Source organism: Drosophila gunungcola (genome assembly GCF_025200985.1).
Source record: "Drosophila gunungcola strain Sukarami chromosome 2R unlocalized genomic scaffold, Dgunungcola_SK_2 000012F, whole genome shotgun sequence".
Classification (NCBI taxonomy): domain Eukaryota; kingdom Metazoa; phylum Arthropoda; class Insecta; order Diptera; family Drosophilidae; genus Drosophila; species Drosophila gunungcola.
This window is the reverse complement of record NW_026453170.1, coordinates 18,074-40,858: the sequence shown is the minus strand read 5'-3', so window position 1 is coordinate 40,858 and position 22,785 is coordinate 18,074. Positions and strand designations below refer to the sequence as shown.

Here is a 22,785-nt window from a genome sequence, read left to right as displayed (position 1 = left end):
GGGCATCGATCTAAACGATCTGGAAACGGAGATTGAAAAACTTTCCCCTCCGGCCCGTGAAATTAAGATTGTGAACGGGCAAATCGACGATGTTGGCAAGATTCAGAACAAGTTGGGTCATCTGTTGAGTCGTTTGGAGGACGCCGAACGCGCCGCTGACGTTTTGGTGGATGCCGGATTCGCTGCGGACACGACTCAAACTCGTGAGCAAATTTCCACTCTGCGAAAGACTTTGGGTCGCTTGGATAACCGAGTGCGCGATCATGAGGATAATCTTCAAGCCACTTTGAAGGCCCTGCGCGAATTCTACGACAACCAATCTCAAACTCTGGATGACATTAAGGACGTAAGCGATGAGTTCAAGCGTATGAAGCCAGTGGGTTCAGAGTTGGATCAGATTCGTCGCCAGCAAGAGGACTTCCGAAACTTTAGGGAGCGCAAGGTAGAACCTCTGGCTATCAATGTTGACAAGGTCAATGTGGCTGGAAGAGATCTGGTGCGCTCGGCTGGCAGCGGTGTCTCCACCTCTACAGTTGAAAAGGATCTGGAGAAGCTTAATGACCGGTGGAATGACTTGAAGGAACGCATGAACGAGCGCGATCGTCGTTTGGATGTGGCTTTGCTCCAATCAGGCAAATTCCAGGAAGCTTTGGCTGGTTTATCAAAGTGGCTTAGTGACACCGAAGAGATGGTAGCCAACCAGAAACCGCCAAGCTCCGATTACAAGGTGGTCAAGGCCCAGTTACAGGAACAAAAGTTTCTCAAGAAAATGCTTTTGGATCGCCAGAACTCGATGGGTTCGCTGGCCAATCTGGGCAAGGAGGTTGCCAATCACTGTGAGCCCGCCGAGCGTTCCTCCATTGAAAAGCAGCTAAACAATTTAATGAAGAGATTTGATGCCCTGACCGATGGAGCAGAGCAGCGTGAGTTGGATCTGGAGGAAGCCATGGAAGTGGCTAAGCGATTCCACGATAAGATCAGTCCTCTGGAACTCTGGCTGGACAACACGGAGCGTTCGGTAAAGGCCTTGGAGCTGATACCAACCGATGAGGAGAAGATCCAGCAGCGCATTCGCGAACACGATCGACTGCACGACGAGATTCTGGGCAAGAAGCCCGACTTTACGGATCTCGCAGATGTGGCCGCCCAGCTGATGCACTTGGTTAGCGACGAGGAGGCCGTGAATCTGGGTGAGAAAGTGCGCGGTGTCACTGAGAGGTATACTGGGTTGGTAGACGCCAGCGACAACATAGGAGCTTTGCTTGCCGAATCCCGTCAGGGATTGCGTCACTTGGTCTTGAGTTACCAGGATCTGGTAGCTTGGATGGAGAGCATGGAGGCAGAGCTGAAGCGCTTTAAGTCCGTTCCTGTGTACGCCGAAAAGCTGCTGGAGCAGATGGATCATCTTCTGGAGTTGAACGAAAATATTGCCGGTCACGCTTCGAACGTGGAATCCACTGTGGAATCTGGAGCCGAGCTTATGAAGCACATTTCCAACGATGAGGCCATTCAACTGAAGGATAAGTTGGACTCGCTGCAGCGCCGTTACGGGGACTTAACCAACCGCGGTGGAGATCTCCTGAAGAGTGCACAAAATGCCCTCCCCTTGGTGCAACAGTTCCATGAGGCACACAACCGTTTGGTGGAATGGATGCAAAGTGCTGAAGCTGCTCTGGCACCCAGTGAGCCCCGGCAGGCGGATGTGCTCCGACTAGAGGGTGAATTAGCAGATATGCGTCCCATTCTAGACAGCATCAATCAAGTTGGACCCCAGTTGTGTCAACTTTCCCCTGGAGAAGGCGCCGCTACTATTGAGAGCATTGTGACCCGGGACAACCGTCGTTTTGATTCCATTGTCGAGCAAATTCAACGAAAGGCGGAGCGTCTGCATCTGAGCAATCAGCGTGCTAAGGAGGTTACTGGAGACATCGATGAGTTGCTAGAATGGTTCCGCGAAATGGACACCACACTTCGTGAAGCTGATCTGCCCGCCATGGAGCCCAAATTGGTGCGTGCCCAGTTGCAGGAGCATCGTTCCATTAACGACGACATTTCAAGTCAAAAAGGACGTGTGCGTGATGTTACGGCGGCCTCCAAGAAGGTGCTACGTGAATCCCCGCAGAGCGAGAATACTGCCACCCTTCGTGAGAAGTTGGATGATCTGAAGGAGATCGTCGACACTGTGGCTCAATTGTGCAGCGAGCGTCTGGGCATCTTGGAACAGGCACTGCCCTTGTCCGAGCATTTCGCCGACTCTCATCAGGGACTTACTGCCTGGTTGGATGACATGGAGCAGCAGATCTCGCGGCTAAGCATGCCGGCTTTGCGGCCCGATCAAATCACCCTGCAGCAAGATAAGAACGAGCGTCTGCTGCAGTCTATTGCTGAGCACAAGCCACTCTTGGACAAGTTGAACAAGACGGGCGAGGCTTTGGGTGCTTTGGTGGCCGATGATGATAGTGCGAAGATCAACGAGATTTTGGACACAGACAATGCCCGTTATGCCGCTCTCCGTTTGGAACTGCGCGAACGCCAGCAGGCGCTGGAAAGTGCTCTGCAGGAATCCAGTCAGTTCTCCGACAAACTGGAGGGCATGCTACGCGCTCTGGCCAACACGGTGGATCAGGTAAATCAACTAGATCCCCTTTCCGCCCTACCGCAGAAGATTCGCGAGCAGATCGAGGATAACGATGCTTTGATGGACGATCTGGACAAGCGACAGGATGCCTTCAGTGCTGTGCAGCGTGCGGCCAACGATGTGATCGCCAAGGCGGGTAACAAGTCCGATCCAGCTGTTCGTGACATCAAGGCCAAATTAGAGAAGCTAAACAATCTGTGGAACGATGTACAGAATGCCACCAAGAAGCGTGGAAGCTCGCTGGACGATATCCTGAGCGTGGCCGAGCCTTTCTGGAAACAACTTAACAGCGTGATGAAGACCCTTAAAGATCTGGAGGAGACCCTTTCCTGTCAGGAACCGCCAGCGGCCCAACCGCAGGATATCAAGAAGCAACAAGTGGCGCTGCAAGAGATCCGCCATGAGATCGATCAGACCAAACCCGAGGTGGAGCAGGTGCGTCGCCACGGTAGCAACTTAATGAACATGTGCGGCGAGCCCGACAAGCCAGAAGTCAAGAAGCACATTGAGGATTTGGACAATGCCTGGGATAACATCACGGCGTTGTATGCCAAACGTGAGGAGAACCTTATCGACGCCATGGAGAAGGCCATGGAGTTCCACGAAACGCTGCAGAACCTGCTCAAGTTCCTGACCAAGGCTGAGGACAAGTTTGCCCATCTGGGAGCCGTGGGATCGGACATTGATGCCGTAAAGCGACAGATTGAACAGCTCAAGTCGTTCAAGGATGAAGTCGATCCGCATATGGTTGAAGTTGAAGCATTAAACAGGTGAGGTGTTATTTTTAATATAGGATTCAATGAAATTTATTCAAAATTATAAATCTAATATTTCAATGCCGTGGTGTCTATCTCAACTTGTATATTGGCAGATGTCTCAAAAGGCAAGAAAGTTTCAAAAAAGTCTCGTTCGTTCTTAATTGCTGTTGTGAATATTGATAATTGTTAAGTGCATGCAGAGATCCGAAATGATCGGCATGTTTTTAGATCTTCACAGTTTGACTTCTTGCATGCAATGCCAAAAAACCAAACAAAAATACTGGCCATTTACTCATATTTTTGCGCTTGCTTTTGGCAAAAAAGGTTTCTTAAATACCCCAGCTAATCCCCTATTGGATCTTACAGACAAGCTGTGGAACTGACGGAACGCACTTCACCTGAGCAGGCGGCATCGATCCGCGAACCCCTTTCGGTGGTCAATCGACGTTGGGAGGTTCTACTTCGTGGCATGGTCGAGCGTCAGAAACAACTGGAGCACGCCCTTCTGCACTTAGGGCAATTCCAGCATGCGCTGAACGAGCTACTTGTCTGGATCAACAAAACCGACAGTACTCTAGACCAGCTGAAGCCGGTAAGCCGAAAAAGTAGGATTTTTCAATGCGAAATCATTGTTCATTGTTAACATTTTTTAGATACCCGGAGACCCGCAACTGCTTGAGGTTGAGTTGGCCAAGCTGAAAGTGCTCGCCAACGACATTCAGGCCCACCAAAACTCAGTGGACACACTGAACGATGCGGGAAGACAGTTGATCGAAACCGAGAAGGGCTCTGTTGAAGCCTCCACTACCCAAGAGAAACTCCGCAAACTGAACAACGAATGGAAACAGCTGCTGCAAAAGGCAAGCGACCGACAGCATGAATTGGAAGAAGCTCTGCGCGAGGCTCACGGCTACATTGCCGAGGTCCAGGATATCCTGGGATGGCTTGGCGATGTCGACGCTGTAATTGGAGCCAGCAAGCCGGTGGGCGGACTCCCCGAAACTGCCACCGAGCAGCTCGAACGCTTCATGGAGGTGTACAACGAGTTGGATGAGAACAGGCCCAAGGTAGAGACGATACAGGCCCAGGGCCAGGAGTACATCAAGCGACAGAACCATATGAAAGTCTCGTCCAGCAATCTGCAACATACACTTCGTACCCTGAAGCAACGCTGGGATGCTGTCGTTTCCCGTGCATCTGACAAGAAGATTAAACTGGAGATTGCACTCAAGGAAGCAACCGAGTTCCATGACACCCTTCAAGCCTTTGTGGAATGGCTGACCCAGGCCGAGAAGCTTCTTTCCAACGCCGAGCCCGTCTCTCGCGTCCTGGAAACCATCCAAGCCCAGATGGAAGAACACAAGGTGCTGCAGAAGGATGTGAGCACCCATCGCGAGGCCATGCTGCTGCTGGACAAGAAGGGAACACACCTCAAGTACTTCAGTCAAAAGCAGGACGTGATCTTAATCAAGAATCTTCTTGTTTCCGTGCAGCATCGCTGGGAGCGAGTGGTAAGCAAGGCTGCGGAACGTACCCGTGCTCTGGATCATGGCTACAAAGAGGCCCGCGAGTTTAACGACGCCTGGAGCGGCATTATGCAATATCTGCAAGAGACCGAACAGGTTCTAGATCAGATCATCGAGGAGGCTACGGCTTCAAAAGAGCCGCAGAAGATCAAGAAGTACATTGGCAAGCTCAAGGAGACGCACCGCCAACTGGGCGCTAAGCAGTCTGTCTACGACGGCACCATGCGTACCGGAAAGAATCTCTTAGAGCGGGCTCCAAAGGGCGATCGCCCAGTGCTGGATAAGATGCTGCAAGAGCTTAAGGAACAATGGACCCGAGTGTGGTCCAAGAGCATCGATCGCCAGCGCAAGCTGGAGGAGGCTCTGCTCCTTTCCGGGCAGTTTAGCGATGCTCTGGGTGAGCTGCTCGAATGGCTGAAGAAGGCCAAGAGTCGCCTAAACGAAAACGGTCCCGTCCACGGAGATTTGGAGACGGTTCAAGGGCTCTGCGAACATCACAAGCACATTGAACAAGATCTGCAGAAGCGCGCCGCTCAAATGCAAGGCGTTCTCAAGACGGGACGTGACCTGGAACGATCTGGCAATAATCCCGAAGTTGGTCGGCAACTCGATGAGATGCAGTCCATTTGGGAAGAGGTCAAGAGCGCTGTCGCCAAGCGCGGTGAACGTCTCCAAGTGGCCCTTGTAGATGCTGAAAAGTTGAATGCCCGTGTCCAGGCTCTCTTTGATTGGCTGGATCATGCCGAGCACAAGCTTCGGTATGCCAAAAATGCGCCGGATGATGAGAAGGTTTCGCGCGAAATGATGGACATTCACATGGAGTTTATGAAGGACCTGCGACTTCGTGAAAGCGAGAAGACCGAGACTTTCGAGTACGCCGAAGACATAATTAGCAAGGCCTATCCTGATGCTATACCGATCATCAAGAACTGGCTGTCGATCATTCAGCAGCGCTGGGAGGAGGTCCGCCAGTGGGCCATCAACCGTGAATCGAAGCTGGATCAGCACTTACAGTCGCTCAAGGACTTGGACGACACTATTGAGGAGCTGCTGGCCTGGCTCAGCGGACTTGAGGGCACGCTGTTGAGTAAGAAATTAAATAATATAAAAATCTCCCATATCGAGACTTATTTAAAACGGTTGCAGACCTGAAGCACGAACGACTGCCAGACGAGATTCCACCTGTGGAGAAGCTGATTGAGGACCACAAGGAATTCATGGAGAACACTGCCCGCCGCCAAAACGAGGTGGACCGCGCCTGCAAGCCAAGACAGCTGCCTCCGGGAGCCCGAAAGCCATCCCGCAGCGGCAAGACGCCAGTGTGAGTAGGCCAAGTACTTGGCAATTTCTGGCAAAACTGTAGCTCTGCTGAATACGTTTGTTGTATATATTTATTTTGTATATTTATTTTTGCCTATTTCTTTTTATATCCTTTCTTTTGTATCCACTTTGTTGCTACAATATTCCAAAACAAAACAAAATACCCCCGCAACGTCTTGCACACCTATTTCTCTGCCTATCCAAAAACCACACCATCCAATGAACCAACTACCGGCCAACAGTCGTGGCTCCAGTCACGATCTGCGTGAACAATCGCCCGATGGCACCCTGAGGCGTCAAAGGTTTGGCCGCAAGTTTATACTCTAATGCCCGCTATTCTTCTCATCCACTCTCCCAGTGGCGAATGTGCTTACTCACCATCCTCACATGAATGGACTTAGTAATTGCCCCTAACATCTAAATCCCGAAACCATTCAGTATACTTGTTAAACAACCCCAAGTAGCGCTAATCATACCAGTCCAGCACTCCTCGAAAGAATCACTCTGCTTAATCAATGCTTTTAAAACTTTTGCTTGTCCGATCCCATTTGTAACTTTAGTAAAGATAATTATTTTTTTCACAGCTTCAAGGGATCTCGTGACCAGGGACTCAACGCTCGCAAGGGAAGGTGAGTAATGATTTGGGGTTACCCGTTTCGTATTTCAAGAATAGATAGATTACGCATGTACCTTGAAATCAAATTAAAGTTATTATTTTCAACTTTTTAACTTCTTTTGGAAATGCTGCGTCAACAACTATTCGAAATAATTATAAACATATCAATTTAATTTGATATTATCTATGTTACTTGCCATTATTACTGTGTTTTGCTTATTTTGTTTGTTACTTTACCATTTTGTTTTGTCTCTTTTTCATTCTACTTTCATCTCGTCTACACTCTACGCTACGTAAACGTTGCTCATACCGCTCGAAAATATCAATTCAAATTATGCATCTTGCCACTTTTTTGCCTATGTCTATGTTAAAAACTAAATCTCTGAGCAGTCGTATCACGCCCACACGTGACACGCCCGACAGGGATCGCCTGCCACACTACGGCCCCCGATTCTCGCCAAGGTACGTCCTCGAAAACCAACAAAATCATCCATATATCATCTCAAGATGTGCATGTCCAAATGTTTGCATGTAAATTTGGTTACCATATTTCTATATATATAAAACTTCTTATTTAAAACCTTATATTTTTAAATTAGCAGCTCTGGACCGGAACTGGAATTCCGTTCGCCCCGCGCTAAGCTTCTATGGACCAAGTGGCGCGATGTTTGGATGCTCTCATGGGAGCGCCAGCGTCTGCTCAACGATCACCTTCTGTACTTGAAGGATGTGGAGCGTGCCCGAAACTTCAGCTGGGACGATTGGCGCAAGCGCGTAAGTACTTAAATATGTTTTATAACCCCTCATAGACAAAATATTTATTTTAATTTCGTCTCCACTAAAAGTTCCTCAAGTACATGAACCACAAGAAGTCGCGCTTGACGGATCTGTTCCGCAAAATGGACAAGGACAACAATGGAATGATTCCACGCGATGTTTTTATCGATGGCATAATAAACACGAGTAAGTTTTACGAGACTTGTCCTTGTCATTACCAACTGCTAAGCTAAAAGCATGAACTCCCTTTAGAATTCGACACCTCAGGCTTGGAAATGAAGGCTGTTGCTGATCTTTTTGATCGAAATGGCGAAGGTCTCATCGACTGGCAGGAATTCATTGCTGCACTACGCCCCGATTGGCAAGAACGCAAGCCAGCCAATGATTCGGACAAAATACACGACGAAGTCAAACGTCTGGTCATGCTGTGTACCTGCCGGCAGAAGTTCCGTGTGTTCCAAGTTGGCGAGGGCAAGTACAGAGTAAGTATAACGACGGAAATCTTTGACTGAGTGAAACTGATTTACCCATTTCTGACAGTTTGGAGACTCCCAGAAGCTACGCTTAGTTCGCATCCTTCGCAGCACTGTAATGGTGCGCGTGGGCGGTGGCTGGGTAGCCCTAGACGAATTCCTGCAGAAGAACGACCCTTGCCGCGGTAAGTTTACCATCTATCTGAAGCTTTATCAAAGACACCAAATTTAGTTGTGTTGCGTACACACATTTTCGAAATTTGTTGGACTTCATCCATTCAACATCAGTAAATGTCACATACATTACAAACCTACATATATCTACAATATTATTCCAGTAGTCCACATGTTTAATATTTCACCCTAATCATGCATTTTGTCCATACCCTGATGCTGTGCATCGTTTGATCATTTCATTAAACGCATTCATATCACATCTAGGTACAGTTGTGGTTAACAACTAATTATACTTTAATGCCAAATAATAATAATACCAAACGGATATGGTCATTTAACCAACCAACAGCAAACCGACCAACAACAGACTAATGTGCCTAAAATAATACCGGAAACGAAAACAAAATAAATCCGGAACTTAGAAAGAGAATCCATTATGTATACCTCCTTCATTATTTATGGTCCAAACTCGTCTAAAAAATCTAAAACGAAATTAACAGTGTGCCATATTTTTATTTATTGCCATCCAGCCAGCATCAAAAACCACCTCATAAACACAATAACCCAGCCAACCGAAAACAACAACCAGATCCAATAAAACCCAAAGTCCAATGTGGCCGAGGGTTTTTACCATTTACTTTACTCATGCTCATTTTTGTCGCTTCGTTTATCTAACTGCGTAACAATTAGCTGCTAAAAGTCAATAAAAACACACATCAACGCCACCAAAAAAAATCCTACCTACCTACCTACTGTACCTTTTTTCTATTAGTTAGATTTATTAACCAGGCTTCTTTACCCAACTTTAAGCGTTAGTCGAAATAACTATGTATAAAAAAATCAGTATTTCAGAACGCTTTTTTGTTAATCATATTCTGCTTGAAACTAACATCCTGCTTTACTTGTGTAGCAGTCTAGCACCCTCAGTTGACTAACAGAGAGTGTGAAGACTATATGTACTTAATGTCACGCTTTTTATGTTTGAAGCTTCACCGATTTCGTTGTGCGTCCTCTAGTTAAATTGAAATTTTTGTATTAATTTGTGTTTCACGTTTTTCGTTTTTTACTAATCAAATTTTATGTTTACGCCTTTTTCTTTTTTTCAAAATGGTTACCTTTATTATACCGAAAATCGTTTGAATCTTGATTAAACGATTCCGATAACTATACATATGTGTATGCTCTTCGCTTGCGCTGCCCGCTCGCCACGCCCACGATCCACGTCCACGCCCACGCCCACGCCCGATATGCACCCGCCTGTGCCCACACCGAAATACTAAACAACAACCAATTCCAAAACAAATCACACCAACTGAAAAACAAACTGTGACCAATACATTGCGGTAACGAACTTTCGTTGTTATTGTTGTTGTTTATATGTTCGCCCTACAACAAAACATTGCCTATCCGTGTATATGTTATATGTGGGTGATATGCCATGCCGATGCATATAAATGCATTATCTGTGCATTGGCACTGCAACTGCAATCGCTACCAAAACCAATGACACTGTTACCCGGGAGCAGCCAAGGGACGCACTAACATAGAGCTGCGTGAGCAATTCATATTGGCCGATGGCGTCTCGCAGAGCATGGCCGCATTTACACCCAGACGTTCCACGCCCAATGCGGCCGCCACTGCCTCCTCCTCACCCAATGCCCAAAATGGCGGCAGCTCCAACTTGCCGCCATATATGAGTGGACAAGGTCCCATCATCAAGGTAAATCAAACCGCAAATAAATCTGAAGCAGAGAGCGAAGGAAAACCTTCTTTCTTCCCATTTCATTCTCATCATATTTGTTCTCAATCGGAATTGATCCTGTTTGAATCTTCAAAACAGCTAGTACCTTTATTCCTGTTAAAACTATTGAATAATTTAGCCACTTTAATGTTCTTAGCCAAAAACTCTATTTTCAAAATTATTCTTTAAAAGCGTATCAATTTTAAGTTGATTTGGATTTGATGTAGTCTCAGTTACTTATGCTAACATAGTTACTTAACTTCTTTAGAACTCCATCGAACAAACTTCCTTGTTCTGTAGTACTTATGAACTTAATCTTTGAGTAAATATAGGAATAAAAACAAAAGTGTATTAGCTTTTTAGAAGAGTAAAATTCTATCAATTCTGAATTTGGCAAACTTGACCGAAATTGAAAAAGAAAACAAGTGTAAAAGAGATTATTGGTTAACTACAACTCATTCAAAAATCTCCACATCATACCAGGGCACAAGGTAAGTGCCATTTTGTCCATTTTTGGGTTTGTTGTGTGTGTGTGTGTTGTTGACAAAAAAAGCTGCTGCTGCTGCGCCGCCGCCGACTCTTTATATATAATTTACAAATCTGCATGAGAACCGAATTTTTTTGTATCGTATATATGTTTATTTAATCGTGTCATTTAAGTATCCAAGTATATTTTTTACATTTTTGCGACCTTTTTGAGTTGATGCTAGAATACAGTACACCCTACACTATTTATGATAAGACATTTAGGTGTTCAGGAAAGGTTAGGTTGTTGTCCTCGGCGTAAATGATCATATACCGTTTGTCAGCTGTAACAAGTCTGTCATTGTTGGTTAAACGTATCGAAATTAATTCTCTAGCCGACGAGCACTTGGCCGAACTAATGCCAATCTTTGAGAAAATCCGCGCTCAAGACCAGGTTCCTTGCGCCTTTCCCATTCACATGGGTGCCGGCGGTACAGTATTTGTCCGTTGCAATACCAGCCGCTCGGTGCCACTGAGTCCACACGTGCTGCATTGTCATCCAACAACACACTGGGTAAGTCTGGAGACAACAGGAAGAGCAGATCAAGCTCCAGGAAGAGCTTTTGAAAGCGGTTTCATGCTCACAGGGTTCTTGAACTCTAAGTAAATCTTGGTTATAATATATGCTTATTTTCCGTACAGGTACGAGAGCGATCTGTTCGCTCCATACCCATGTCGCGACCATCGCGCTCCTCACTCTCGGCCAGTACTCCCGACTCTCTGAGTGACAACGAGGGCAGCCACGGAGGTCCTTCAGGACGATACACGCCCCGCAAGGTCACGTACACGAGCACACGCACGGGTCTCACGCCAGGAGGCTCTCGTGCCGGTTCCAAGCCCAACTCGCGCCCGCTCAGCAGACAGGGATCGAAGCCACCGTCGAGACATGGTTCCACGCTGTCGCTGGATAGCACGGGTTAGTAGTTATTGGATCAGTGATCCTGCATAAGTGTAAATGAAAGAAGCCAGTTAAAATGGGTTTCAACTTACTTACTAATTTTATCCAAATTACTAATTTTATGTAATTACTTATAACAGAACTTGTATACTCCGTCCTTCAAAGAACTTCCGTCTGTAACATTTTTGTTTTCATTTCTTTAGATGATCATACGCCCTCACGCATTCCGCAACGCAAACCTTCGACAGCCAGTACCGCCAGCGGTACCACACCGCGTCCGGCGCGACTTTCTGTGACCAGCACTGCAACTCCGGGAAGCCGTCTCAATGGCACCAGCACCATCACCCGCAAGACCGCCTCTGGATCAGCCAGTCCGGCGCCAACAAGGTAGGCTTCTAGGATCTAAACAATAAATGGAGGCGAGAAGATGGGGGACATTGGTCGGGATCAAAAACTCTTAATTATCCCAACTCGTATTAATTTATTATTTTTTATTTTCCCACTGTTTTCGGATTACCGCATTAACTTTTGAACAACACCACTCACACAAACAATCAACATCATGAAACGCTAACTCACAACACCAATTGGCATTTAACCATTTGAAATTTGCTTGAACGCAACTAAAAATGCAACTAAAACTCGTGCCTGAAACCACTCAAAAAAAAAAAAAAAAAATTATATTATAAACTGAAACAGCAACGGAGGCATGAGTAGATCATCCAGTATACCAGCACTAACCGGCTTCGGTTTCAAACCAATTAGGTAATACAGCGCCGACCGGCTTACACCACTTAACATTATTTTTTACTCATAAGTTTAGGCTAGATGTAAGATCGCGATCATTTATCGTAGGAAGCGGTTGTGGTTTACCTTTGCTAACTAATGTTGTACTTACTACCCCAATCCAAAAAAACATCAAAAGCCGGCCATCGCGGATACCGATTAAGATACCCTCATTTGATTCCAAGTCAACATCGCCCAGCTCGACTACGAATCCCACCAGCTTTGGGTAAAGTTAATAAGCCTACAACAAAGACATTTAACTAGTCAATTTTCAACTCAGTCTAGAGCAAGTAATTATGATTTATACTCGTTTAATGTTACTGTTAAGTTCTCTTGTACGTTGAACCTTTTCCGAGCATGTAAATGTCAATGTGCATGTGCCTCAAAACAACGAGCAAAAAATGCTTTCGACTAACGTTAAGTTCGATTACCAGATTATAATACATTTTTTTTTTTTTGTTCTTTTTATGTGTTATAGTGTGTACAAGTATTTTTTAAAAATAGCAACTAATATATATGTTTTCGATCCCAGGCGGAACATCAGCGGTAGCTCAACACCCTCCGGCATGCAGACGCCGCGAAAAAGTTCTGCGGAGCCCACTTTCAGCTCAACAATGCGACGCACTTCGCGCGGTACGACACCAACGGAGAAACGAGAACCGTTCCGTCTATAGGAACTCAACCTTATGAATGAGAATGACAATAGACAAGCAAATGAATGCCAATATTTAAACCACATACACACAACTTTACGTACTAACTACGCACTGAAGTTATAAATTAAACCCAAACCTTCTCCAATATGAAGAGACTACATAACCAATGTATGTAGTAAGGACATAGACTAACTTTCAAGTGCCCTAACGGAGTGGAAAAGCGAAACAAATATTTTGTAAAAGACACACAGATGAGAAATAATGCAGACACATAGCTAACACACAAAGTGAATCAGACAAGCAACCTACTTACGAGTACTACTAACACTAATACTACCTTTTGCTACTACTAAAATACAATGTCCACTACCTTTATTTACTAGTTTTACACGTTCCCAAAATTATGATTTGTATATACTTATAAAACAAGAGTAAATTAATGAAAAATACACTCCAAGTGCTTTAAGGCAATAAAAAAAATACAAAAAATATCGAAAATATATCTAGGAAAAGATAAAACTTTCGAATGAAATGTCGGCGCCACCGCTGCAAACCACATTGGGTCTGCGGGCTCCATTGGAATCGCCAGTCCGGTGGATACTCAGCCCCAAGAACGGGGCGTGGTGGTGGCGAATCGCCCAAAAAATAACTAAACCCATTAAAGAGATAAAATTTGATTTTGTTTTGTTATTAAACTAATAGGAAAGTGCAAATTGTAAGTCGCATAAAGAAAATGTTTAATTATATACTAAAAGTCATTACTATAAGTTTAATTAATATTTAACTGTTAAGCGACAAAAACACACACAGATTTTGTATTGCATTATTTTGTTTTTTATATGCAATATCAGCGAATGAAAAGCGATGCAGAAGGGCGAAATGAAAATGAGCCCGCTTATATAAATATTGTAAAATACTAATACTAAATTATTTTGTTGTACGAAACGAAAGAAATACATTAAAACACGATTTTTGTAATTCTATTTAATTAAAACAATTTAAATGCGAAATAAACATTTACAAAAAATAACATCATAAGCCAAAATCTTTTGATTTTTAGATGATCCATCCGCCCGAGTAAAACGCAAGGCACAGCACCCAGTTGATTTACGAATTTGATTTATTCATTTAAGTTCTCAATCGTAGTATTTATTTGACACATTGAAATTGAATTTTCGATATAATACCATGGGCGATCCGTGTGGATCCCTATTTGGTTGCCTACAAACACTCAATTAATTGTGATATTTAAATATGGGTGCATGCATGCTAATGCAGATGCCCTGTATCGGGTTTCTTCCTCCTCTGCCGCCTCATTTCCTCCATACACTGACTAGAAATGCCGCTCCAACTTCCACCGTAAAGTAAAAGTTGGACTTTTGTGCCACAGGCCGCCAGATAGAGAATTATTTATACTAAACTTCGAAGTGCAGTTGCAGTTTATGCGTAAGTGGATATCTATACCGTCGTCTATTCGAGCTTTGCAATGCTATGGTGTAATCTCGTCAACGCCAGCGCTGCCCGTGTGTTGTGCTGCTAAATACATGCTGTTCTACGTTTTAGCTATTAAGGGCCCTACTAATATCGGGTCGGCATGTTGCCGCAAGTCTTTTGTAAATTATTACAAATATCATTATAATTAAAGTACAACTAAATATCATTATCAATATAACCAAAATTAGCTAACCCGGCTCGATAAAGCTAACTAAATATAAACATATACGAACATACGAACAAAAAAATTTACAGAATCGTGTGCGCCTCACAAAACTAAAGCTGGGCCGTTTGGGATGGTGCTTCATTGTGTATTAGCAGCATGGCAACGCTATGGGTATCCGAATTCCCATCTCATCCGGGAGCCATCGTCACCTGGCAAGCCCGGAGCTGGCCGACTGAGCCTTCGCCTGCTTCCCGTTGCCCGTGTTCGATGCGGAGCTGGAGCCAACGGCGGTGGCTGCAGACGCGTTCTGCTCGCGATCCCTTTCAACTCGATGGTGGTGGCCATGCTGATGATGATGGTGCCGTCGGCCGCCGCGATAGTGCCGTCGATTGTGGTGATAGTTGTTGTTGGTCGGCTCTGGCATGATGCGCTGGGTTTCCTGTACCACTGGAGCAAATGTGGTGCTAGTGGTGGGCTTGATGGCGTCTTCTTTGGCCGGTCCTTCTAGTTTCTTGGCTGCATCGGCCTCCTCGCGACCCCGCCTTCGTCTGATATCCTCCTCGGTCTCGATGGAAATCACGGCCGATCCCTCGGCATTTACATCGATGATGGCACCGCGACTCTTCTGCTGCAGATACAACTCCGACATGCGCTGCTGCATCTGGCGCAGCTCCTCGGTCACCTTAAAGTCTGGTGCATTCAGCAGCTCCGATGGTGGCATTGCGCACTTCAGGCTGTCGGTCTCGTCGCCGATGTGCTCCCGGCAGACGGGGCAGAGCGCCTGGAAGGGATCGGCCGTCTTCTGCAACCAGGCGGGCAGCTTGTCGAACTCCTCCTGGTAGTTGCGGCGCAGAGCGTTAAGATGTCGGGCCAGGCAGTAGCTGTGCAGGTAGTGAAAGCACTCGGTGCGGGTGAACTCGTCGCCATCGGCGAATCCATAAAGACAGACCACGCACTGGCCACTAGGCAGATTGCTACCGGTCAGGTGCTCCCGCACCACCTCTATTAAGTCGAAGACCACCGGAAAGCCCACCGACTCCTTGATCTTGGCATTGCAGGCGCTGCGGATGGCCTCCAACCGTGCATCGTCCAACCCACGCGGACGCAGCAGCTTGAATGTGGGACTCTCCTCCGGATATCCTGGCGTCGGCTGCACCTGCAAGGTGACGCACACGTACTGCTGCTCCTCCTCCTCGCCGGTCAAGGGTAGCACCGTGGTCTCAATCTGCTCCACCTCGCCGCTTTTTGGGATACGAGTATTTCAGTATTTCAGTATTATTAAAATAAAGCTCTCTTGCCTACCTGGGCGTGCGTTTGATGCGAACATCGTCCATCAGAATGGCTTCTAGGGACTCCACCTCGTCTTGTAAACTGCAAAAATCCTTTGCTTGATAAAAAGAATACAGCTATTATTTACCGCTTTCGAATGCTTACGCGTCCATTTTGCCAGAGGTTATTTAGTTTTTTGAGTATTTCTTGAGGTTTTGGTTTAAAAAATCGATCTGAGACACCTGAAATTTAGCGAAAACACGGCGGCCGTTTGTTGTTATGCTAAAAATACCAAAAACCGAAATCGCCTAAATGTAGCTTACTGGCTGAAACGGTCACACTTACCTGCATAACAATTTTCCGCACATTATTCTTAAAAAACAAAACTCCAGCTTTTAATGTTGCCCCGTAGTGTTGTATGTGGAATCCGCCGCCCCGCCAACTGGAGCCGCCACATGTCAGTGGTGGCCAAGTCCCTAAAGTATACTCAACATGGCGAGCCACAAGATGTTTTGCAGCTGGTGGAGGACACTCTTCCCGATCCTAAGGACAACCAGGTGCTAGTCAAAATCTTGGCGGCACCCATTAACCCAGCGGACATTAACACTATCCAGGGTAAGTCTAGCTCAAGGTACATACATATGTATGTACATATGTGTTATTATCAACATTTACACCTGTACATGCATATAAAGGAATAATTTTAACTTTATGAAATTAACTGAACTTTGAACTATAGATCCGGAAATCGGAAAAAACTTCCTTCAAGTACTTAAGAACATATGTAATTCGGAAGAAAATAATGGAACAACCGACAATTAGTTAAAACAAATTTAGAACTTTGTGGTTTTTAAACATATACCCAACACAGATTGTATAATTTGAGAAATACCAATTAAATTTTTTAAAAATCTGACTATTGATCGGAAATGTAGAATGTAACTGTCAATCGACATATTTATGGATATACATAACTAGAGTTATAGAGTATAGTATTGCTGCCCAAAGAAATGATAAAAAATATGTTTTTATTAATATGTAGGTTACTATAGATTAAAGGCTTTACAATTCGGGCTACCGAAGTTGGCTTCCTGTTTTTTTATAAAGGCGAATTTTATCGGCACGTCCGAACTGGATTAAATATTCTTAGAAGGCATAGCATCATTAAAACCGCAAAATAAATTTCCCATTTTGTTATTTATAAAATAATTTTTCAATATGAAATTAATAAAAGACAAACTAATTAGATTAATTCATAGATCCTCTTATCATGACTAGCCAAATTAAGGCTTTACCACTGCAAAGAAAGGCAGAACACTTATCGGCACACCAGTAAATAGGATTAGGTCTTTAAACCCCGTTCTAATAAATATCTATTAAATCGCATACAGGCAAGTACCCAGTGAAGCCAAAGTTTCCAGCCGTTGGAGGCAACGAGTGTGTGGCCGAGGTCATCTGCGTAGGCGACAATGTTAGCGGCTTGGAGGCAGGCCAGCATGTCATTCCACTGGCCACCGGTCTGGGCACATGGACCACGCATGCCATCTACAACAAGGACCAGCTACTGGCGGTATCCAAAAAAGTGGGTTTAGCGGAGGCAGCCACCTCGACGGTGAATCCCCCCACCGCCTACCGCATGCTCAAGGACTTTGTGCAGCTCTCTCCTGGAGACACCGTCATCCAAAACGGAGCTAATAGCGCCGTTGGCCAGGCAGTGCATCAGTTGTGCCGTGCCTGGGGCATCAATAGCATAGGCATTGTCCGAGATCGGCCGGAGATTGCCGAACTAAAGCAAATGCTGCAGTGCCTAGGAGCCACAGAGATCCTGACCGAGACCGAGATCCGCACCAGTGACATTTTCAAGTCTGGCAAGCTGAAGAAACCCCGACTGGCCTTCAACTGTGTGGGCGGTAAGAGTGCCACTGAGGTTTCGCGTCATCTGGACAACGGCGGCGTGATGGTCACATATGGCGGGATGTCTCGCGAGCCCGTCACCGTGGCCACCGGACCCCTCATCTTCAAGGACATTGCATTTAGGGGCTTTTGGATGACGCGCTGGTCCAAGGAGAACTACAGTTCCGCCGAACGATCGGAAATGTTCAAAAACATATTCGATCTGATGGAGCAGGGAAAGTTTGTGGCCCCCAAGCATGAGATGGTGCCTTTGGATAACTTTAAAGACGCTGCGGCTGCTGCACTGAGCTTTAAAGGATTCACAGGCAAGAAGTACATATTGAACATGAGCATTTAGCTCCGAATCTTGAGGCTAAGCCTGCCATTTAATTAACATGAATTATGTATTAAAATTGTAGTCTAATGTGATACAACTCAGACCATATCCACCTCGTTAGACTGATATTTGAGCTGCAGAGTCATTGCGGAGGGAGAGGTGACATCGGTAACAGTCAGCTGCTGGCCATCCTGCAGTCCCAGTTCGCCCAGCGACTGCGTCAGGTTCTTGCGGGTTGCCTTCTCAATGCTCTTTACCGTGGACATGTACAGGGTCTTCTGCTTGCCATCCTTCATTACAGTGGTAAGAGACGGGTTTTTGAGCTGAAAACGCGGAGAGTCGCACAACAGCTTGATGACATCCTCTAGCGTGGTGGTGTTGGGATCCTCGATGGGCAGCGACTGCGGCGTGTTGCTGCAGGCCAAGCAGCTCTCCGATTTCTCAGCCTCATAGGTGTAGGTATAGATCCCGTCCAGATCGTTAAAGTTCAGGTAGTTGGCCATGCTATCATAGCAGCTGGTGGCCAACTTAAAGATCTCCAACGCGCAGGCGGCGGCTATGGCTGCATTGGTACTGGCCACGGCGGGAATAATGTGCTTGACAACTCCCTGGACCAAGCGATAGGTAACACCGGTAATGTTGAACTCGTTGGCTCGCTCCAGAGCCCTTTCGTAGACCCACCCAATATGCTGGGGGTCGTCGCCATCCAGTGGCACTCCAAACGGACTCTGTTTCTCCCACTGTATGATCTTAACGTATTCAATGCAGTGCTCCGGAAGTCGGGGTGTATTTGCTATGGTGCATAGTGGATAGTTGACCTGCGGTGGGAACAGGTCCAAGGTGCACTCAATGCAGGCCGTAAATCCAGGCAGGATGACGCGGGCATTGCCCTTAAATCCTTCGGTGCCACCATCAATCATGGGCACAATAGAGCTGGCATCTAAGGTGCCGTCTTCCTCGTAGCGCAGCATGGACAGCAGCATGCCATTGATCCAGCGACGGGCCACGATCGAGTCCAGGCCGCAGACGACCATGTGGAACTGCTGGTAAAAGGTCTCGTCAAAGTCCTGAATTCTCTTAAAGTGTGGCGTCACCCGACAAGAGGGCACTCGTCCGTTGATGAAGCGCGCCGCGCACTCGGCCTTTGATGCGCCAATATCCGTTCGGCGGAACAGGAACTGGCGGTTTAGGTTGGACAGCTCGATGGTGTCCATGTCGATGACGTGCAGATTTCCGAAGCCTATCAGAGCTAGGTCCTTTAGCAGTTCGCAGCCCAGTCCGCCGGCTCCGATGATCAGAACCTGACACTTGGTCTGCAGGAACTCTAGATTGTCTGGAGAGGCCGAAAAGTCGTCCTTGCAGAAGGGACCTTCGCGCTCTAGGATGTTGCGCAGTCCATTGAAGCGCTTGCTCTGCAGGATCAGGGCGGGATTGGGCGAGTGGGCAGACATTTTTGAGTTCAAATCAAATAAAATGCAACTTGCCCCTCCACTAGCCACAGTGTTAGAAACGGCGATTCGTTTTGGCACACTGGTTGAGGCTCTGTATCGAAACATCAGAGACGATAGATTTTAATACCGTCATCACACAACTGTCGGTTGAGTTCTTGCGACCCATTCACACAAGCTCCCTCTTTTGCTAAATATGTTGTTGCAGAAAAATTATTGAGACTCATTCACTCAGCACCCGCTTTTGCAAAAGCAGTTAATCAGCCTAAAAAAGTTAACAAACCCGAAAAAAAGAAAAAGAGAACGGTATTAAATGTGATAGATATGCATAAATTAAATACACTTAAAAAAAGCTGATTTGAGAGTTCATCGCACTTGGGTGTGCTACTTCCGAAAAGCCCCAACGCCCGATCGGTTTCAAATTTTCACGATCCATGTATTTTGGTGTCCTGACAACTAACAAATAGGTCAAAATTTGCGACAAGAGCGTTTTCTTGGAAAATATGGGTTTGTGACACTACATTGTTGGCCTCATTCATTGCTCATGTTTTGTTTAAACTATACGATTTTACGTAAGTGCGAGCAAGACAACCTATGACGATTCCAACCAACAATGAATGAGGAAAATTGTCAAACCCGATACCACCAGTGCTGATTCATCAATGAGCAAAATCGTATTTAAAAAGTACAATTTTGCTCATTTATTCGAGTTGACGACAAAACAAAATGAACAAGCGAGGCTTATTTTATTTTTTATTATATTAAAAGGTAACAACTTTTAACATTAAAAGGTAACAACTGAAAACCTTTAAAAGTTCATATTAGCGGGATAAACACAATATAATAATCAAAACCATAAAGTTTGAATTTTACGTTAAAAACGCAGTGTCACCGTGATTTTATAACCAAAAAAATCTCAAACAGTATCCATATAGTTTTCTCTGTCTCTGAGCTTCACTGAATTTGTCAATGAATGAGGCGAACAATGTAATGTCATACCCGTGTAATGGATGGTGGAAGGTGGATGGATCTCTGTGGAAATACGATATAAAATGAATTGGCTATTAGAAAATCCAAGTTCTCCACCATCCAAGTTCTCACCCAATCGATATTGGCATCGATGATTCCCCCACCTCTATTGTCAACAGAACAACAGAAAAATAATAAGCCAAAAGATTATTGCTCAAGCTTCGAGTAGCTGCAATTTGAACTCAGAGACATGTAAGTATAGCCAACTGTCAAAAAGACTATTAATTTGGTTCGTTTATTTCGGACAGGGGTAAGCACAGAACTGCCCAGCAGGATGCAATATTCGTTGCCTTTATGGAGCGACATCCAATCATATCGAAAAATTACCTCAAAGGCGACAAGCAAGCGGCGGAGGCAGCCTGGAAGAGATTGTCAAAGGAGCTCAACAGCGTTGGTCCGCCTGTCAAGGAGGCCTGCGAATGGAAGCGGGTAGGTGCTCCGAAATCTTTTTTTTTTTAGGCTGTCTTTTTGATTTTCTGTTTTTTAGGTGTGGAAGGATTGGAAAAGCTGCATTCGTAAGAAGATAACTAATAACCGCCTAGAGGACTCTAAGGCTAGTGGCAAAGGATCGCTGTACCAAGATACACTCACACCTCTGGAGGATGCAGTCGCCGTGATTTGCGACTTGTACGACATGGCTGACACCATTGTCGAAGCGCGTCCCAAGACCCAAATCGAAGGGCCTCAAAGCCTTTCTCTGCAAAGCTTAAAAACTGACAACGAGGAAGCCACTGTAACGGATATTGGTACGAAAACATTAATTGAAATTGATCATTGTTCCCAACGCTAGTCCTTTTGCAGACGAGTTTGATGAAGACGAAGAAGAAGATGAAGATTGTAGCAACCCAATAAATATTAGAAGTTCAGGTGTAAAACTGGAGCCACGAACTACTAAAACTACTGCGAAACGAAAGCTGGATGAGGAAGACGCTTTGGAAATTGAACAGGACAGCGCAGTTCCGGTCCTCATGGACATAGCAAAGGAACTCCGCAATTTAAATAGACAAACACGCCTAAACGCCCAGCGAACTGAAGCTAATACTGCCTCCATATTAGCTCTGGGTACTCAGATATCAGAATTAATGCAGCAGCAGTTAAAGGAACGGAAGCGCCTTAATGCCATAATGGAGAAATTTGTACTCAAAATGGAATCCACAGAATAGATCCAATCCTGTAAACTACCGAAAAATGTATCGTTTTTCTTACATGGTTTGTCAAGATATTGTTTCTTTATATTAGTACTAGCAAGCCCTGAGCGGCTTTGCTCGCTTTTTAACAAGCAAGACGTGTAGCAATATTGTACCCTAGCAGAGGGTTATACACTCCTAATTGTAATTCAACTCGAGAGCATCGACAGGACAATGTGTAAAATATCGTTAAAACACCAACTTATTTACCAATATATGGTAATAAAGAGTTTCTTAAACAAAATATAATACATTTATTTAATTTTAAAAGAAGCTAACCAAAACATATTTAGTTACTAAAAAACAACGAATTTTAAAATGAGTCTTATAGCCCAGTCCCACAGAGCCCATCCAAGATAGTCCCACAGAGCCACCGTCCGCCATCAACTATCTATTAATCATTATATTACGGACCATCCTTGAAAGAGATGGTGGATGGTGGCCTGTGGGACTAGGCCATTATCGTCGATGGAAAAACGGTTTCCCCGGTATTAAAAACTCGAAGACGGTTTTTATTTTGTTAAAATTTTAGCTACTAAGTCACCAAATCAAAAAAATGCGGATTTGTTAAGAAAAGAAAGATCTAAATATCTGCAAGTCATTAAAATTTAAATTTGAAAAATGCGATCCCCACACTTTGGGGAATTCCTTCCCTCAGAAAGTGATTTCCAAGTGACCCTAAGCCATTTCAGAATCAATTAATCAAAATACGCACAGTTTTCAAGAAAATGCATAAAATTGGGCCACCTCTAAATCCGCCCAGACTCAAAAAGGCAAGGTCAACAAGTCAACCATCTTTGTTTAAGTTTTGATGAGCCACAGCTGTTCAAATCAGCTGTTATCGGATTGTGGATTGTGGATGTGCTCTGTTGAAATCGGAGTTTAACATTTTTCAAAAACCCCAACTGTTTTTCAGGGATGGAAAACATCGACTAACTATCGCATAAACAAGTCCGTCAAATTTTGATGGCGCACTACCTTGGAAATTTTCGACACGGCAAAACCTTATGGATTATCCCTTCAACGGAAGGTGGGTCGATCTCTGTGGGAAGACGCTGTAACAGTAGGCGC

At 45.2% G+C, this 22,785-nt stretch overlaps 5 protein-coding genes across 5 annotated transcripts in view; 3 read left to right on the top strand and 2 right to left on the bottom strand.

Moving 5' to 3' along the window:
• The window catches only part of LOC128255765 (microtubule-actin cross-linking factor 1), a 45,003-nt gene extending 31,074 nt beyond the window's left edge, over positions 1-13,929 (top strand). Inside the window, 15 exon segments of the mRNA XM_052985508.1 lie at positions 2-3,408; positions 3,763-3,988; positions 4,050-6,009; positions 6,069-6,243; positions 6,827-6,871; positions 7,249-7,320; positions 7,458-7,632; positions 7,704-7,821; positions 7,888-8,117; positions 8,176-8,293; positions 9,812-10,005; positions 11,194-11,467; positions 11,653-11,836; positions 12,149-12,214; positions 12,768-13,929. Coding sequence (XP_052841468.1) covers positions 2-3,408; positions 3,763-3,988; positions 4,050-6,009; positions 6,069-6,243; positions 6,827-6,871; positions 7,249-7,320; positions 7,458-7,632; positions 7,704-7,821; positions 7,888-8,117; positions 8,176-8,293; positions 9,812-10,005; positions 11,194-11,467; positions 11,653-11,836; positions 12,149-12,214; positions 12,768-12,909 — 7,386 coding nt within the window. The 3' untranslated portion in view covers positions 12,910-13,929.
• Positions 13,930-13,993: 64 nt separating this feature from the next.
• LOC128255768 (E3 ubiquitin-protein ligase RNF25) lies at positions 13,994-16,126 on the bottom strand. The gene is made up of 3 exons (XM_052985510.1): positions 15,986-16,126; positions 15,854-15,922; positions 13,994-15,792 (listed from the first exon to the last, which is right to left on the bottom strand). The coding sequence occupies exons 1-3, from the start codon at positions 15,991-15,993 to the stop codon at positions 14,757-14,759; spliced, it is 1,113 nt and encodes a 370-aa protein (XP_052841470.1). The 5' UTR covers positions 15,994-16,126; the 3' UTR covers positions 13,994-14,756.
• Positions 16,127-16,137: 11 nt separating this feature from the next.
• Positions 16,138-18,071, top strand: LOC128255769 (enoyl-[acyl-carrier-protein] reductase, mitochondrial). Its single transcript, XM_052985511.1, has 2 exons — positions 16,138-16,435; positions 17,212-18,071. Exons 1-2 carry the CDS (start codon positions 16,219-16,221, stop codon positions 18,069-18,071), a joined length of 1,077 nt encoding a protein of 358 aa, XP_052841471.1. The 5' UTR covers positions 16,138-16,218.
• Positions 18,072-18,148: 77 nt separating this feature from the next.
• Positions 18,149-19,587, bottom strand: LOC128255766 (nedd8-activating enzyme E1 catalytic subunit). The gene has a single exon (XM_052985509.1). It carries the CDS (start codon positions 19,499-19,501, stop codon positions 18,149-18,151), a length of 1,353 nt encoding a protein of 450 aa, XP_052841469.1. The 5' UTR covers positions 19,502-19,587.
• Positions 19,588-20,617: 1,030 nt separating this feature from the next.
• On the top strand, positions 20,618-21,716 carry LOC128255689 (uncharacterized). The gene is made up of 4 exons (XM_052985384.1): positions 20,618-20,719; positions 20,776-20,956; positions 21,015-21,273; positions 21,329-21,716. Coding segments are annotated over exons 1-4 (804 nt in total). The 5' UTR covers positions 20,618-20,717; the 3' UTR covers positions 21,691-21,716.
• Positions 21,717-22,785: the final 1,069 nt, after the last annotated feature.